The sequence below is a fragment of the Myotis nattereri genome (assembly GCF_964212035.1).
Source record: "Myotis nattereri genome assembly, chromosome: 18".
Taxonomy (NCBI): Eukaryota; Metazoa; Chordata; class Mammalia; order Chiroptera; family Vespertilionidae; genus Myotis; species Myotis nattereri.
The window spans coordinates 1,422,112-1,439,099 of record NC_138093.1 but is presented as its reverse complement, the minus strand read 5'-3'; the positions used below and the strand labels follow the sequence as shown (position 1 = coordinate 1,439,099).

At 53.9% G+C, this 16,988-nt stretch overlaps 1 protein-coding gene across 1 annotated transcript in view; it reads left to right on the top strand.

Annotated features, from left to right (window-relative positions):
• The window catches only part of DPYD (dihydropyrimidine dehydrogenase), a 349,138-nt gene that overhangs the window by 329,321 nt on the left and 2,829 nt on the right, over positions 1-16,988 (top strand). Inside the window, exon 21 of the mRNA XM_081111986.1 lies at positions 15,525-15,668. Coding sequence (XP_080968112.1) covers positions 15,525-15,668 — 144 coding nt within the window. The remainder of the gene's footprint in view (positions 1-15,524; positions 15,669-16,988) is intronic.

Sequence of the window (16,988 nt, the reverse complement as noted above, 5' to 3'; positions counted from 1 at the left end):
ACTGGCAGAGTGTGGGGTCCATTAGCAATGCCTGCACGGGCCTGGACACAGGAGCACAGGTTGCACAATGTGACTTGCCACTTCCCGAGTGGGTTCGTCTGCTCGGGGACCTGGGCAGCTGCTGACGCTGGAACCTGCAGCTGCCTCGTTGACACGCTGTAAACCATGCGGCATTGGCCCTGTTCTGCCAGCATCCCATCATGCTTTTCAAAACGATGATTCCTCATTCCTCCTCGCTCATGACATTGAAATCTAATTGACGAGTGCAAATGGCATTATTTCTGTTGTCATCTTCACAAAGGTAAGTGGGGAGGCGTAATTCCTTGCACTTCATCGGATATACTACTTTAATCAAAACGCACCTTATTCATATTAATTCTGTACTTAGAACTTGTACAGAGTGCTTTTCTTCTTACGCATAACTCACCCACATTAATCCTGCTGTTACTTTTAAGCTGGAAAAAGAGAAAAATGGGATTTTTTTTCTTGTTCTGGGTGGGGATTGAGGATCTATAAGGAAACCATTGCTGTGGCGTGTCAGATAAAATGTGAATTCCAATCCCGTCCTCGAACTCATCCGCTACCCTCCCTCCGAAGAACTCTGTCAAATCAGCCACGCTTACTGCCAGCCAGCCAGCTTTGCTCCTAATCCCGATTTTATGGAGAAAGGCAAAACCTCTCTTGGTAATTCTGAGCTATGCCCTGAGATTCTCCCTGGAAAGATATGTATTTGTTATATTTCTGCCTGAGCCCATCTGCCCACTTGACTAAAAGGAGCATTAGGTAAAAAGATAATAATTTTCTGGTAAGTCAAGGAGTCAAAAGAGTCATTTTGATCATGTAAAGAGTCAACACAAACTCTAATCCTATTCAGCTCTATGCCAATTTGTCCTCATCTAAGATCTGAGAAAAAATTAAATGTCCACTATTTGAAATTTAAAAAGGGGATCTGTTTTACCAAAAGAAAAGACAGAAAAATCAAACAGACCGTAATGAGGTGTTGTTGTTACTGGCTCTCACATTACGTGGACCGTGGCTGCTATTGAACAGTTTTACCAAGATGCTGGCATCTTAGGAAGACGGGGCCGAGAGGGCCTCAGCTGCGGGCTAGCGGGCAGCGCCGCAGGTACCCACGCAGCTCGCTGTCCACACGGGATCCCTCTCCTGTCCTCCTCCTCAGAAACCGGATGCTGTCTGGTTGCCCATAGCGACCTGGCCATCCTCCTCGTTTCCAACTCTCCCCTCTCGTCTATGCCGTGGAGATGCTGGGACGCAAGTATGTTAGCCCTCAGAGCCGTCGCCTGTGCTAGTGTGTGCCATGGTCCCAGGCGCCCCGGCCATGTGCCCTCAGAGCCGTCGCCTGTGCTAGTGTGTGCCATGGTCCCAGGGGCCCCAGCCATGTGTCCGAGGAGCTGTGACTGCCCCCCGCCTGCACAGAGAACCTGGGTCACGGCCCTGGGCCTGTTGGAGACGCTGTCCGCAGCCCTCACCACCCCTTCTCCCCATCCTCACACCCCTGTCCGCTCTGACCTGCATGGTGCTCAGCTAACCCGTCCAGACCGTGCCTTTTCACACGTCGTGGCCAGACCTCCTTAAAGCACTTTGCTCGTCTTCCCTCTCTATCGACGTTACCCCATTTCGTCTCAAACTATAGAACCTTCTAGATCCTCTGCAGGCAGTGTTCTCTGCATGTGCCCAGCCCAGCTGAGCTCCCCAATGTCCGCCATCACTTCGGGGCCATCAGCAGGTCCTCCTTCAGAACGTCAAGGTTCCCGAGTCCTTCTGGTGGCGCCGTAAGCACGAGGCATCTTCTTCCTCTCACAGCTCAGGTGCTGGGAAACCGTCTCGACTCGTGGCCTCTTGTTTCTAACTCGCCTGTCGGCCCATCAGAGTCAGATTTCTTCCCGCCCCCACCCCCCAGTCACCGAAGCGGCTCTCGCTAAAGTTACCAGTGATCGAGTGGTCCCAAGTCCATAGCGTCCCCACTAGGGATGGTTGCTCTGGTCAACCACTGACGGCGCCGTCATCAGGTGAAAGTTCTTCTTTGATTTTTAAAACTCTCTTTGCTTCCAGTTCCTCCCTCGCCTTTCAGCGCCCACTGTGTGCCAAGCAGTGTGGATGCAAATGGGAGTGATACATCACGGCCCTCCCTCCAAAGGGTCCCAGACGAGCGTGGACGTGGAGCAGTTAGAGAGTGGCTTATGCCACAGTGCGACGATTACACGTAGGTGCCGGAGAGCAGAGGTGGGGGGGGGGGGGGGAGAATGTTTTCCAGAACAATCGAAACTTAAGGTCTGGAACAGGTAGGAAGACCACCCCAGGCAAAGGCCTGCGGGCAAACCTCCTTTCTGTGTGCGGAGACCCTTCCTGGACCCCATCTTTCTGGCCCCTCCTCGTTGTTTGGCCCCTAAACACTAGTGTCCCCTGTCCATGGCCCTCCTGTCCCTGTAGGTGCTCCTGTGACCCCCGGAGCCCCTTCTGCTCTCTGTGCTGCTCTCTTCCAAATCTGTGCTCCCACCAGAGACGCGCCTGGAGCCCGGGCCCCCATCTGTTCGGCTTTCTGCTGGACTTTGCCCCCCGACAGCCCGGTTCCGTGTCCTTCCTGCAACCCAGGGCTCTGCAGTGGTGATTCTCCCAGCAGCTGCAGAAGCCTGTGAATTCACAGGCGCCCCGCACACATCAGCTCACAGCTGCTTCCTCACATCACAGCAGCACGGGGCCAACGCCGTGTCCCTGCCCACGGCACTCACTGGCCCCGGTCTCCCAGACCCACCTCCTGGAACGGCGAGCGCAGCTGGGCAGGAGCTGAGGGCCGGCAGGAAGCTGACCTCACCTTACAGGGGAGCCAGGGGCTGTGACAGCAGCCGTGGCCACCGCCACCTCCTCGTCTCCCTAGGGGCCACCCAGCGAGCAGAGGTTTCACGGCAGGTGGGGGAGGTGTCAGCGGAGGCGCGGGAGGTTAGGCAGGTACCCACAGTCACTCCTCCCCTCGCACCCCCACTCTCCCGTGTCTCCCTGCTCACAGGCATGAGCCTTTATCTCTGACGTTTTGGGGGGTTAATTAAATTCTTCTGGTGTCGATGCCAAGAAAGCCGAAACGTTTTCCACTGAGATGGATGCTACTCCCGACGGCCCGGCGGGTGTCTGTTCGGTGACACCGCCACGTGTGGCAGGATTGCGCCGGGAGCTCTAGTGAGCTGGAAGCCCAGTGCAGGGGAAGGCGGGCTCCAGGCCGCGGCAGATGCTCCCAAATCTGATCCTGCTTCTGAGCGCGGTGCGTGGGACACTCAGCCGGGCAGCAGGCGTGCGGAAGGGCAGGCGCGTAGCCTGCGCCCTCGGGGCTGGGCCGTGGTGTGTGTTCCCACTTGGAATCCATGAATGAGACGCACTTGGTCCCAGTGCGCGTCACGGAGAATGTCCCTGGGCTGAGAGGAAGCCATTGGCTGGTGAGGTCGGAGTCCAGGTCTAGAGAAGCGTCCTTGTTGAGAGAGACCGTTGATTAAGGGACACGGGTGGTGCCAAAGGACAGGCGCTCGCGCACTCACTCCCTGGCCCCAGCTCCGCCCGCATCCCTTTGGCTAAGTTCCCTCATGGAGACGGGAAGAACCCTCTGAAAAATTCTTCTGCACGTTTTTTTCTAAGACCCAACACTTCCACTCCCAGGTATTGATCCAAGGGAAATAAAAACACATCTCCGTCAAGTGAGAGGTGGATGAATTTTAGAAACGTGTTGAGGGAAAGGAGGCAGACACACAAGAGTAGTCACTAACTCACTCCCTGCACGTGGAGTTTAAGTACCGGGAAAACAAATCTATGGCATTCCAGATCACAGCCGTGAGCAGCCGAGACTGACGGAAGAAGGCGAGAGGGGACTTCGGGAGTGATGAAAGCACCCGCACCTTCATTAGGGGGACAGCTTCACGGCTCTCTCTATCTGTCCAAGCTCTCCCAGCGGTGTCCTCCCAGTCTGTGCATTGCCCTGCGTGTAATAGACATAAACGCATTACATTCACTTTTTAAGTAAACATCTAACTCGGGAAGGAACCGGAGGACGAGCATTTGGGAGTGCGTCTAGGGACAGAGTGAGGCCTGCCCTGCAAGACACGCTGAGACCCTACTGATGCCCCAGTCACTTTGAATAAGGCAGCCTGGGGGGCGGAGGGCCTTGTGAGTGCAGCCGCCGGGAGTGAGGAGTGAGTCACCGGTTACCCAGATAAACTCTTGGCTGGAAACCGGGTTTAAGGAAATGGACGGCTTGAGGCATAAACAGACGCGCTCCCTCTGCCAACGTGGGGCCCTGCTCTGCATGGGGGGGCGGCCGGGCTTTGGAGCAGGTGAGGCAGAGACGGCAACATCTGGCGCCCTGAGGGGAGAGGCGGAGAGGGACCGGCACCCCTGCAAGTGCAAAGCTGCTTCTCGGGGCGGGAAGTGTGATGGGTCCTTCGTTGGCTTCCAAGGAGGGGCTTGTAGATCAGCTGGGCCCGCACCTCTGGGAGTGCAGCTGGCCTTGCCGCGGCTCCCAGATCAGCCCTCGCACTGATGGTCCCTCGCACTGATGGCGGTGGACTGTCCCAGGCGGGCTGGGCTCCTGACCCCGTGTCCTGCCCACCCTGATCCAAACAAGACCAATACTTTCCTGACGCTTTCTTTTCTGTTGTTGAGCGAAGGTCAACTGTGATTGAATTTTTTTTAATCTTTATTGTTGTAAGTATCACACTGTCCCCTTTCCCCCCCACCCCACCTCTCCCAGGCTGCCCGCCCCCGCCCCAGGCCTTCCCCACCCCATTGTCTGTGCCCACAGGTGGTGCGTATACGCGTACACGTTTATTGGTTGATCTCTTCCTGCCCACCCTCTCTGCTGTCCCTCTGAGGTTTGACAGTCTGTTCCATGGGTCACACACGCGACAACACGTGGAAATATGAAACGTGAAAAGCCTTGGGTTAAAGGAAGCATGAAATTGGGAGAAGATGGTCAAGTCAAATGGGAAAACATGTCCCAGATATCACTCCACATCCCACGGGTCGGCCAGCAGCACCCCGCCTGCGTCCGGGCTCCGCTGTCCCGACCACATACGCGTGCCCCCACATTGGGCATCGCCTGTCACTGCGAACCCCACTTCGTGACCAGGTCTGAGAACAGCCCAGTCTAATTCAGCTCCTGCCCGACAGGCCCTCAGCGCTGCCCTCACCCTGTTTTGCAGCGGGCAGCCCCCAACCCCGCGTGTCACCCCCGGCTCCATATTGTCCCCCAACATGATAAGGACGCTCTGGGGGTGTTGGATGCAGGATCGCTGTGACCCCGTTCTTCTGCAGGGCAGTTCTGTGCTGTAGGCTCCAGACTCATTTTATTACCGTAGTCATGCAAAATATAGAAATAAAAAACCAGGGTGTTACCAGCCCTCCCCCACTGAGCTGCCAGCCACTCGGGGACCAGGCCTACGGCTGCCCCTATGCGAGGACAGTCAGCATTAAAGCAAGATGAGCACAGGCTGCTTACAGAGCCCTCCACCTGGCTCCAGGCTGCTCCGCGGGGCGCCTTTTAAGAAATGAACTCCTCCGGTGCTTTGCAGTGTTTTAGGGTCGTTTTAAGTTCATGGCCGAGGGGCAGGGGAAGGGACCTTGCATTAGAGGAGCTAGGAGGGCCTCCAAGCGGGGGTGGGTAGCAACAAGACGCGATACACTTAAAATCCTACTTGATCGGCGGGAAAACAACAAAAATTACCTAAATATGCCCGACTGGCGTGGCTCAGTGATTGAGCACTGTAATTAATACTGTGCCCATAATATCAGATCAGGCTGGAGAAAGTCACTCCTCAAGTGGCAAAAACTGATTTACTCCACTTCTGTCTTTAAAATATGTTTTTATTTTAATAGAGAGAAGAAGGGAGAGAGAGATAGAAACATCAATAATGATGAGAATCATGGATTGGCTGCCTCCTGCATACACACACACACACACACACACACTCTCTCTCACACACACTCTCACACACCCACCCCGCGCCACTACTGGGGATCGAGCCCGCAACCCGGGCCTGTGCCCTACCAGGAATGGAACCCTGACCTCCTGGTTCATGGGTCGACGCTCATCCACGGAGCCACGCCCGCCGGGCTCCTCTTCCTTTTGGTGGGAAAGGCTGAGGAGGTCTCTGTAGGTAACACCAGGCAGATTCAGGTAAGAAGCTGACGTGCAGCTTCATGAATTCCCTTCTTGCTGTGAAGTCCTTTCATGGGGTAACCGAGGACGTTCCTTAGAAAGTCTTTACTCTAAAACGCACTGCATCCCTGCTGTGCTTGTTAAATACAGAACAGTGGCCTGGAGCAGGGATCTGGGGACCTGGATGCTGACCCTGCCTGCAGCCAGCTGATGGCACGGCCGCAGCACATCTGTCTGAGCCTCCGCTTCCTCATGGGAGAATGGAGACAACTAAATCTCCCCCAGCGACGTCACAGAACTGTCACAGGGAACCACAGCAGATTGTATCATCCTCCCTGTCTCTGTGGGGATCTGTTCTGAGACCCCCAGGGGATGTCTGAAACCACGGGTGGTACCAGTCCCTACCTAGGCTGTGTTTTTCCTCAAAACACATAACTTTCACTTAAAGCACTTAATGGCTTCTTTCTAAATATATATACTAGAGGCCTGGTGCACAAAATTCATGCACTTGGGGTGAAGGGGTCCCTCAGTCCGGCCTGCACCCTCTTGCCATCTGGAAATCCTCAGGGGATGTCTGACTGACGGCTTAGGCCCACATAGCAACCCGTCATTCTGCCATTTGGTTGATTTGCATAATAGCCTTTTATATAGAAATTTTTTTTATTTCAGAGAGGAAGGGAAAGGGAGAGAGAGAGAGAAACATCAGTGATGAGAGAGAATCATGGATCAGCTGCCTCCTGCACGCCCCACGCTGGGGAGTCAAGCCCACAACCCGGGCCTGTGCCCTGACCGGGAATCGAACCGTGACCTCCTGGTTGGTTCAAAGGTCGATGTGCAACCACTGAGTCATGCCAGCCAGGCACTCACTGGCTTCTTGGTGGCAGCATCACTCCTCTTGTGCTTTGGGGCCATGATTAGGTAAAAGGGGGACCTGAATAGGGGCCCTGTGACACCTCCACTGAGTGCCTGATTGGGGGGGAGCATCTATGGGGTGGATGCGGGACAGAGGGACGATTCACGTCCAGACGGGGCAGAGGGGATGGCGGGAGCTCAGAGCCTTGGACGCCACGTGGGTGGCGGATGTGAGGAATTCCTGTGTCTGGCACCTAGGTGGCCTCCCGGACCCCTTCCCCCATCGTCCCTGTGTTGTTTCCTGCGTGTGGGTTTCTCTCTGAGTCACATGGTCCCTGACGGCGTGACCCTCTCCTTACACAGCCCCAACCTCTTGCTGTGGCAGTCAGCTCCCCGACTAGTCCCCCTGCCTGCATGCTTGTTCTGATTCTCCCAGAGGCGCTGCCTCCTTCAGGAGGCTGTGCTCCGTCCCCCAGCGAGGTGACTGCTCTCCTTTGGACAGAGAGCATCTGAGCTACACCCACAGTAGGTCCCCTGGGTGCACACCCGTGGGTGGGTGTCAGCTGGTCCTGGTCTCTAGGCATCTTCCCCTCATGCCATGATGACGCACACCTCGCGTGCTGTGCCCTCATGCATCTCTGTTCCCCGGGGCTCAGTGAGACTCATTTGAATGAGTGGCCACGAGAGTGGATGGCTCCTGAGATCGTCCTCCACAATCAGTGTACTTGTGGCGCAACTTTGTGGAGAGTCCATTGGAGAGAGGCAAGAAAACAAAACCAAACCCTCACTTTCCATACAGACGGCCTCACGTAGCAGAATGCACCATCCTTAGCGCTGTGGGCATGGCCAGCCGCCTCCCCCCGTCCCCAATCCAAGGACCTCCGGCGGGTGCAGGCTAGTTTGCTGTGACGGACGTTTCTGTGCCCATAATTCCTGCCTCTCCCTTCACTCGCAGCAGAGTCCTGGCTCAGGAGGTCACTGCTTCCTAAGGACCATGTCTGTCCAGTGGAAGCCTCAACAGTATTGTCGACTAATCTTCTTAAAACCAGCTCGTAGGGCAGAGGGTGTGTCCCACCCCACCTGCCTCCCTGATGTTCCGGGTTCACCTAAGAAGCAGACCCGCCAACAGACAGACCAAGAACACACACAGCCCTGGGAAACACCCACCCCCACCCACCCCACCCCCCCACCCCCCGAGGACGCGAGGAGTAGGAAAGGGTGGCGCCTGAGCGGGTCATGGAGAGCTTTCGTAGTCTGGGTTTCTTGTCTCTGGGAGTTCTGCACGAGACGCCCTGTCAGCCTGGAGTCGGAGGGTGGGGTCCTCAGCTGTGGGCACACCTGGTACCAGCTGGTGTGCAGGTTGGCACCGCGCTGCTCACCAGGCCGGGAGCACCACGCCTGGTGCGAGAGAGTTTTTTAAAAACTCAAGTGGTGCTCCCCTCGCCACCCCAAAACTACGTCATTGTGTCCTGGGCTCTGGTTTGTTCCCTCAGGAAAGCGGACAGCTTCCCCTGGGCCATCATTATAGCTGCCTTGCAGGCAGGTGCGGAGGGAGGGCGCAGGCAGGTGCGGAGGGAGGGTGCATGGCTGAGTGCTGCTGAGAACGCCTTCCACAGACAGCCTGACGCCTCTGTGGCTGCGACAGTGTCTCACTGTGCTGGCTGCCCGGCCCACGTGGCTCCCCGATTGTGCTCCCCAGCCCGCCCCTCATTAAAACGGCCACAGTTCACCGGTTCTGTCGCTGGAAGGAACGCATGCGGAAGGAATTGTGACACAACAAAGGCTGCCCTCAGGCGGCACCAGGGACAGCGGGAGAGCCGCCTGATGAGGCCGAGTGCGCCCCCTGCATCGCGGCGCCCCACACCTCCAGGCGGGGCGGTTCCCTCCCCTCCACAGGCCGGAACCTTTGGTCTGTTATTTTGTGTTTCTGCACCTCGAGGCTAATACACATTTTAACATGCTGCCCACGGAGGGGGAGACATCAGCCATGAGGCGAGAACATGTGCGCTCCCTGTTAAATTAATGACAGGCGAACACAGACAAATTTGGGTTTTCATATTTAATTACCGCGCACGGCAGCACGCTAGCAAGGATAAATTGCGCAATTCTGATGCTTCGTTGTTGTTTTTTTTACATCTTCTCCTATGAAGGGCGCACGCTTACCCCACCACCACGCCCCCCGGGGCCACGCTCACCTCTCTCTGCACATCCTCCTCCCCTCGGCGTCTCCCATCTCCTGTTGTTGTCGGCGTTAATTCTCACCTGAGGATATGCCTCCATTGATTTTTTAGAGAGAGTGAAGGGAGAGAGAGAGAAACATCAATGTGTGAGAGATTCACATGGATTGGTTGCCTCCCGCACGCACCTTGACCAGGGCTGGGGATTGAGTTTGTAACCGAGGTACGTGCCCTTGACCAGAATTAACCTGAGACCCTTCAGTCAAATACTCTATCCATGGAGCCAAACCTGCCAGGGCCACGTCACCGATCTCAGCCGCCACATGGAAGGGCGAGCTGTTTCATTGGCTAAATTTAGTGGCAGGACTGGTGTCATTCGGGCAGGTCCGTGGGATGAATAAGAATGTGATTTGTAAGGAAGTGGTAACTCATCCAAACCCTTCACTTCTCACTCCTGACGGCCACACCGCACCCTCTGTCCTTCTGGTCTACCCACAGCCCAGAGCACAGCCCGAGACTGAATACTTGATGCTTTGCTGCCCCTCAGATGGCCCGTGTGGGAAGAAGTGATCATGAGAATCTCAAGGAAAATCCCAACCATCTTGCCACTCAGGAAATTTTCCCCCTTTATTTCAGTCTATATGTTGCAGAAATGAAAACATTGCAAGTTGCAAAAACAAACTTGCTGGTTGTTACGTATCCAGCGGTCGGTCTTCCAAAAAATTAAAAAGCCAACAGGAGAGATTGTGAGTGCTGCCGTTCCGTCTCCCAGGGCCACCAGCCAGGGACAGCCTGAACACGCAGAAACGTCAACACGGCTTCTTGTGCGGGGTGACCAGCACCTCTCCTCCTTCCCGTGCGGGCCGCGGCTCCCCTCATGGCTGGAGCGCGGCAGTGCCGTGGCCTCATCTTCCAGCTGATAGGGTTCCACTCGGTTGCCCAGAAAGTGAAAGGGTCTCTGTCTCCGCGTGGGGCTGGGGGACAGGCACCGCCTGTGTGTCTGCAGGAAGGACGCACCTTCTTCTTGTCCTTTTGCCTCAAGCACTCACTTGGATTAGCAAAGGTCTTAACATCCTGGAGTATTTTCTGGGATCAGGGAGTCAGAACCCACCCCTGGACTTATCCTGAGATGCTTATTTAAAAAAAAAATATATATATATGTATTTTTATTCATTTCAGAAAGGAAGGGAGAGGGAGAGGGAGAGACAGAAACATCAATGATGAGAGAGAATCATGGATCGGCTGCCTCCTGCAGGCCCTACACTGGGGATGGAGTGTACAACCCGGGCCTGTGCCCTGACCGGGAATCGAACCCTGACCTCCTGGTTCCTAGGTCGATGCTCAAACACCGAGCCGCACCGGCCATGCCTGAGATGCTTCTTTATTGGACGTTTATCTTGTGACAATACCTGTTGGGATTTGATAGTCAGAGGATTACAGCAGGATTGATGGTTGTCATGAAAGGAAAGCCTGTGACTGAGATAAGACACTCATTAGAGCAGTGGTTCTCAACCTTCCTGATGCCACGACCCTTTAATACAGTTCCTCATGTTGTGGTGACCCAACCATAAAATTATTTTCATGGCTACTTCATCACTGTAATTCTGCTACTGTTATGGATCGTCATGTAAATATCTGATATGCAGGATGTATTTTCATTGTTACAAATTGAACATAAAGCATAGTGATTAATCACAAAAACTATGTAATTATACATGTGTTTTCCGATGGTCTTAGGCGACCCCTGTGAAAGGGTCGTTCGACCCCCAAAGAGGTCACAACCCAGAGGTTGAGAACCGCTGCATTAGAGGGACAGGCCGGCACTCACTGGGACAGTCTGTGGACAGCACGGGAAAGCAGCCTTCACTCACTGGTTAAGGATGTCCTCTTTGCCCAAGTGCCGCGGAGTGGAATGTCCACGGCGGCCGAGAGGAAGCAGCCTTACACGGAGGGGTTGTTGTGACTTCCGTTTTCAGAAGCTTTGGGTGTCAGCTGTGGAGGGAATAACATTAAGACCAAAGATGTCTCAGTTGGTTCCATTTAAGTCAGAGGGAGAGAATCTTAAATACCGGAAGCCTGAGATTTTTTTGAATCCGTGAGTAAAAACCAAGTCGTCGGGTTGGGCACTGTTTCATTACTTGGAAGTTACGTTCGGAGGGTTTTCATAGTGTTTGGGTTTTTCTTTGAAAGGTTCACCTTGTGAAACTACCTTGAGAATATCTTTACTTTTATGACCTGCTTTTCAGAAGAATAAAACATAATCTGTGGCTCCCTAAGAACCCCATGTGCTTGATCCAGCTGTGATTGGGAGATGAGGACAGAGGGGGAGGGTGCAGGGCACGGGAACCGCGGGGCACCGAGCCCCAGGCTGGCTCACGCCAGGACGGGGACGCCGGCATTCCAGGCTTCCCACGTGGAGCCCTCTGGGGAAATTACACTTTGAATAATAGTTGTGAATCCACAGAGTTTAAGAAGAAATATGCCATGGCGGCCGATTTCTTCCTGACAAGCGTCAGTGTGGAGTCACGTGGGCTTTACTGGGTGACTGCAGCCTCTGTTGTGAGTGGGGGGTGCACCTAACCACGTCAGCCACCTGGCCGAATGCGCGAGGGCGGGTCGCTGCCGCATGATCACCAGGTGGCGCCCCCGAGGCCGACCAGCTCTTCCCTACCCCCCCGGAGAGCGCATCGCCTTGGCCAGCAGCCGCCCCAGTGACTCCCCCAGAGAGGCCCCAACTAACTCAGTCTCCACCAGCATCAGTAACACCTCTCTGAGCAGCTCCTGTGTACAAATACATGGTCAACAAAAATGCTTAACACCTTGTCACCCTAAAACCCAGCCCATCCGAGGAGTAAAATGTGAACAAAGCGAATGCAGTCTTCCCGACCGGAGTGGCCAGTGGTTGAACATTGACCCTTGAACCAAGAGGCCACTGGTTCCATTCCCAGTCAGGGCACATGCCTAGGCTGCAGGCTCGATCCCTAGTGTGGGCATGCGGGAGGCAGCCAATTGATGATGTTTCTCTCTCATTGATGTTTCTATCTCTCTCTCCTTCTCCCTTCCTCTCTGAAAGCAATAAAAACATATTTAAAAAACAACAAGTTCCTTATTACTGACGGGCCATCTGTCCCAGTTTCCATTGCCACACTCACTGAGGGACAGGGTCAGCCAGGCCACCGCAGCGTGCAGCCCACGTCCCCCAGAGGGTCGGCGGGACCACGCACACTGCGTCCACGTGTGGTCCTGTATCCCCTACCTCGCTCGCGTCCTTCATCCAGGCTGGGACGTGGTCGCTGGACACTGAAAGCGCCTTTGAAAGCTCCCAGCCGATGGGAAACAGGTTCCTGACCCCTTGGAAATTGGACGCTTAGGGGGCCATGAGGCTGTTTTCTAAAAGTCTCCTGCAGATTCGATGGGAACTGAACTAGGAAAAGTAGGGGAAGATGAATGAAGGAATAAAAAACCACCAGAGTAATTGTTGCTATGCATTCATGTACATTTCCTCAGTTAATAAATGCTCTGATCCATTTTAGGGCCTCTGGATAGTTGATTTTCTTACATTCGAAAGGGCCAATAAAGAAGAATTTCATAAATAAGCCAGTATATAAATGTGATGTCAAGAAGCATATATATTTTTCTTCATAGATTTGCTTTGTTTATCGGATTTAGGACGTAAGAAAGTCCTCTGGGCTGTGGAAGGTACGATATTTCAAAGCCTATTCAGTTAAATTTTTTACTGGTTTCCTTAAATTCACTTGATGGTACCAATTTCAGAAAATAATAAAGGGCCTAGTGGCAATGAACTCGGCAAACCCCAGCCTTAATGTTAAAGCAGAATTTATTAGAAAAATAAATTTTAACTATAGAAGCATGGTAAACTCTGTGTGTGTATATCTCACCACTGACTGGTCTGGGAAGCAGATATGTCGCTGATATCTAAAAACACCAAGTTTTCAGAACTCCGATGGGGACCTGCAGTGTTATTCTTAGCATTAAAAAAAGATTAGTCAGCATTTCATCAGCTGGGAGCTGAGGTTTTTACCTTTAAAACTTAAATGATGTGTCAGGACAATGTCTCGCTAGTCCCTGGCCCATGGTATGTCCACCTTTACTTTGAAGATCATAGAGTGTCGTCTGCTCTAACTATAGCCCAGAATTGAAGGAAAATATTGGGGACATAGGTAGCGTTCTATTTACTTTACTAATCAGCACAATTGAGGACTAAAAAGTTAGTCAATGGCACAAAAAAGAAGCCACAAAAGGACCATCCACTGGTCTCTACAATAGCCACACTCTTCTTAGACCAAAATATAATTGCCCAGCGGGCATGGCTCAGTGGTTGAGCGTCAACCTGTGAACCAGGAGGTCAGGGTTAGATTCTCAGTCAGGGCACAGGCCCGGGTTGTGGGCTCGATCCCCAGTAGAGGGCGTGCAGGAGGCAGCCGATCCATGATTGCCTCGCATCATTAATGTTTCTATCTCTCCCTCTCCCTTCCTCTCTGAAATCAGTAAAAATATATTTAAATACACGCATATATATACACACACATATTTATTCACTTATACACACAGAGAATTTATCACATTTCTGTAGTTAATAGAAATATAAATACATATTATGTATGCATATCATAATAATAAAAGGCCAGAGGCATCACAACCAAAACAACCAAACGACCAGTCACCATGAAGTGCATGGAGCATCTCTCAGTCCCTCCCCCGCAGCCCACAGGCTCCGGTTGCAGCAAGGCTGGCAGGTGGGGTGGTGGGTGGTTGGGCGCAGTAAGATGAGTCGGGTGGGTGGGGCCACACAATTTTGCGCTGGGCCTCTAGTATATATCCTATATAATAAAGAGGTGATATGCAAATTGAACGTCACACCCTCGCACAAGATGGCCACCCCCATGTGGTCAAAGATGGCCAGCAGGGGAGGGAAGTTGTGGGCAATCAGGCCGGCAGGGGAGCAGTTAGAGGCAATCAGACAGGCATGCAGAGTGGTTAGGGGTCATCAGGCAGGCAGGCAGATGAGTGGTTAGGAGCCAGCAGTCCAAGATTGCAAGAGGGATGTCCGACTAAACCGGCAGTCAGACATCCCCTGAGGGGTCCTGGATTGGAGAGGGCGCAGGCCGGGCTGAGGGACACTGCTCCCACCCACCCCCCCACCCCCACCCACCCCAGCATGAATTTCATGCACCGGGCCTCTAGTATATATATAAAAGCCTAATATGCAAAGTGTCCCCTCGGGAGTTCGATCACTCACTATGACGTGTGCTGATCACCAGGGGGCAATGCAGGACAAAGGAAGGCCCTGGCCGGCAGCTGGCAGCCATGAGGGACCCTACCCATTCATGATTTTGTGCACTGGGCCTCTAGTTTGTTGAATGGATGGCAAAAGATAAACAATGTAACTAAGTCATATGCAAATACGTTGTGTGTGTGTGGGGGGGCGGTCCCCAAACAAGTCAGTTATTAGGTTTGAAACATTCTTTTTTGAAAATAGTCTTATTGCTTTTTGGAGAGAGAGGAAGGGATGTTTTTGCATATGCCTGGGTTGCGGACTCCATCCCCAGTGTGGGGCATGCAGGAGGCAGCTGATCCATGATTCTCATCATTGATGTCTCTCTCTCTCTGTCTCCCTCTCCCTTACTCTCTGAAATCAATTTAAAAAGATTTTTAAAAAACAAGCACGTAACTCTGAGCCATGGAGAGGCTGTGTAGCGCAGACACGGCCAATGTGGCCGACCGCTGCAGAAACTTACAGACAGCGTCAGCCAGGGGTCCTCACAGAGGTGATGTTCTGTTCAGAACCAAGAGAGACCGTGTTGTTAATATCATTATCCCATCCCTGGGACCACTTGAAGGCATCCTGGTTTCCATTCAGCTACTTTATTTCTCTCCCTTTGGATAAAGAATAATCAAAATGGGGGGAGGGGGTGCGGGATGAAGAGGGAAAAGGTGTCGGCAGTTCCACCTTCTGCCTGGGCACCCCACACGCACGTCTCCTTAGCAGCGAGGGTTTTACGTGGGTGGATCGTCCCCATTGCGAACTCTGTTCCATGGAGGAAGGTATGTTAACAAACGTGTGTGTGTGTGTGTGTGTGTGTGCGCGTGTCTGAGATACACGTGCTCGGTAGGAGGACGGTGCCCTTGGGTTCTTTTGAATAATGAGCAGAATCTGGGGCCAGAAGCTCATGGTCCAGGCATGAGGGCCTTGCACGGTGCACGCGAGACGGTCTCAGCCCCACCGCGGCGTGTTGGTGACGTCCGGGTTCACGTCCTCGCACCGCTCTCTTCCACGGGCTCACACGCTTTCTCGTGTGTGTGTGTTTTCCTTATAGAAACTGCCAAGCTTTGGGCCGTACCTGGAGCAACGCAAGAAGATCATAGCGGAGAGCAAGCTGAAGCCGAAAGGAGAGGACGAGGCTTGTCAGCCCCTCCAGAGACAGCGCTTTGCGCCCACGAAGCCCGTTCCCGCCATCAAGGTAAAGAGCCACAGCACACAGGCCTGTCTGTCCGTGTGCACTGTTCGCCCATGTCTCCGTGCTGTTCCGATGTGTCACCTCACCTGCGGGGCCGCACGGAGCCCACGGGTCATGGGACCTAAACGAAGCTGCTTGTCACTCCTCCCGAACCCCTTCTCCCCCCAGTCCGGTGTCTCCGTGGGGAGCCCCCACCCGCCTCCTTCCTGAGCCAGGAGCTGAAACTCGGCCCCAATTCCATCCTCTTCCTCATCCCACCCACCAATCCCTCCCCAGGCCTCTCGCTTTCTTTTTTTTTTTTTAATCCCTTTTATTTATTTATTTATTTATTTTTATTTTTTAGAGTCCATAATCCCTTTTATTTTTTTTAGAGAGAGACGAAGGGAGGGGGTAGAGAGTGAAAACATCGATGAGAGAGAGGCACTGACCAGCTGCCTCCTGCACGCCCCACACTGGGGATCGAGCCCACAACCTGGCCTGTGCCCTGACCGGGAATCGAACCGTGAGCCCCTGGTTCAGAGGTCGACACTCAACCACTGAGCCACACGGGCACCAGCTCACACGTGTTACTCACACACTGTGTGGCACGAGGAGCTGGGAGCACAGCGTGAATTTTACAAAGAAAGGATCTCCTGCTGGGCCTGCGGTCGGACAGGGAGGAGGGGTGTTAGGAGGCACTCACATCCGATCACGTGCGCACGAAACACTCCGGGACCGGGGTGGGGCGAGCAGCTCTGCGCGGCTCAGGTGGAAGCTCCACGGAGATGCAGCATCTAATGCGGGTTTAATACCTGGTGCTCATTAAGCAGAGGTTAGTGATAAGAGCGAGTAGTTACTGAGTCCTTAGGAGGTTTCAGGCCCGGTCCCCGAGCCTGTGCGTGAGCTGTAATTCTCACAGCAACCCCATCGGTAGCAGGTGCCTATACTGTTCCTCGCTCACTGATGAGTAATGGACGCACAGAGAGGTTCAGTCACTTGCCCAAGGTCACACAGCCAGGCCCGGGTCGCATTGCAAAGCCGGGCTCCACCCTGGGCCCTCGCACGCTCTCTGCCGCCTCACAGGAGGGGCCGAGGGGGAGGGACGATCGCCCTGCTCCTGGGAGGGCTTCCGCAGTTGTGGCAGGTGCAGGACTCAGACATGGCGCAGCCGCAGCCCAGGAGACAGAAGGGGGAGAAGCGGATGCAACGCTCCTAGTGCTCGACGTCCAGGGCTCGGTGCTGGGAGCGGCCTCGCCCTGCTCCCCGGTGCAGGGAGGTCAGAAGCCCCTGTTTCTTGGCATCGACGCCACCTTGAGTGATTGATGAAACCGAGGGTCCCATTGG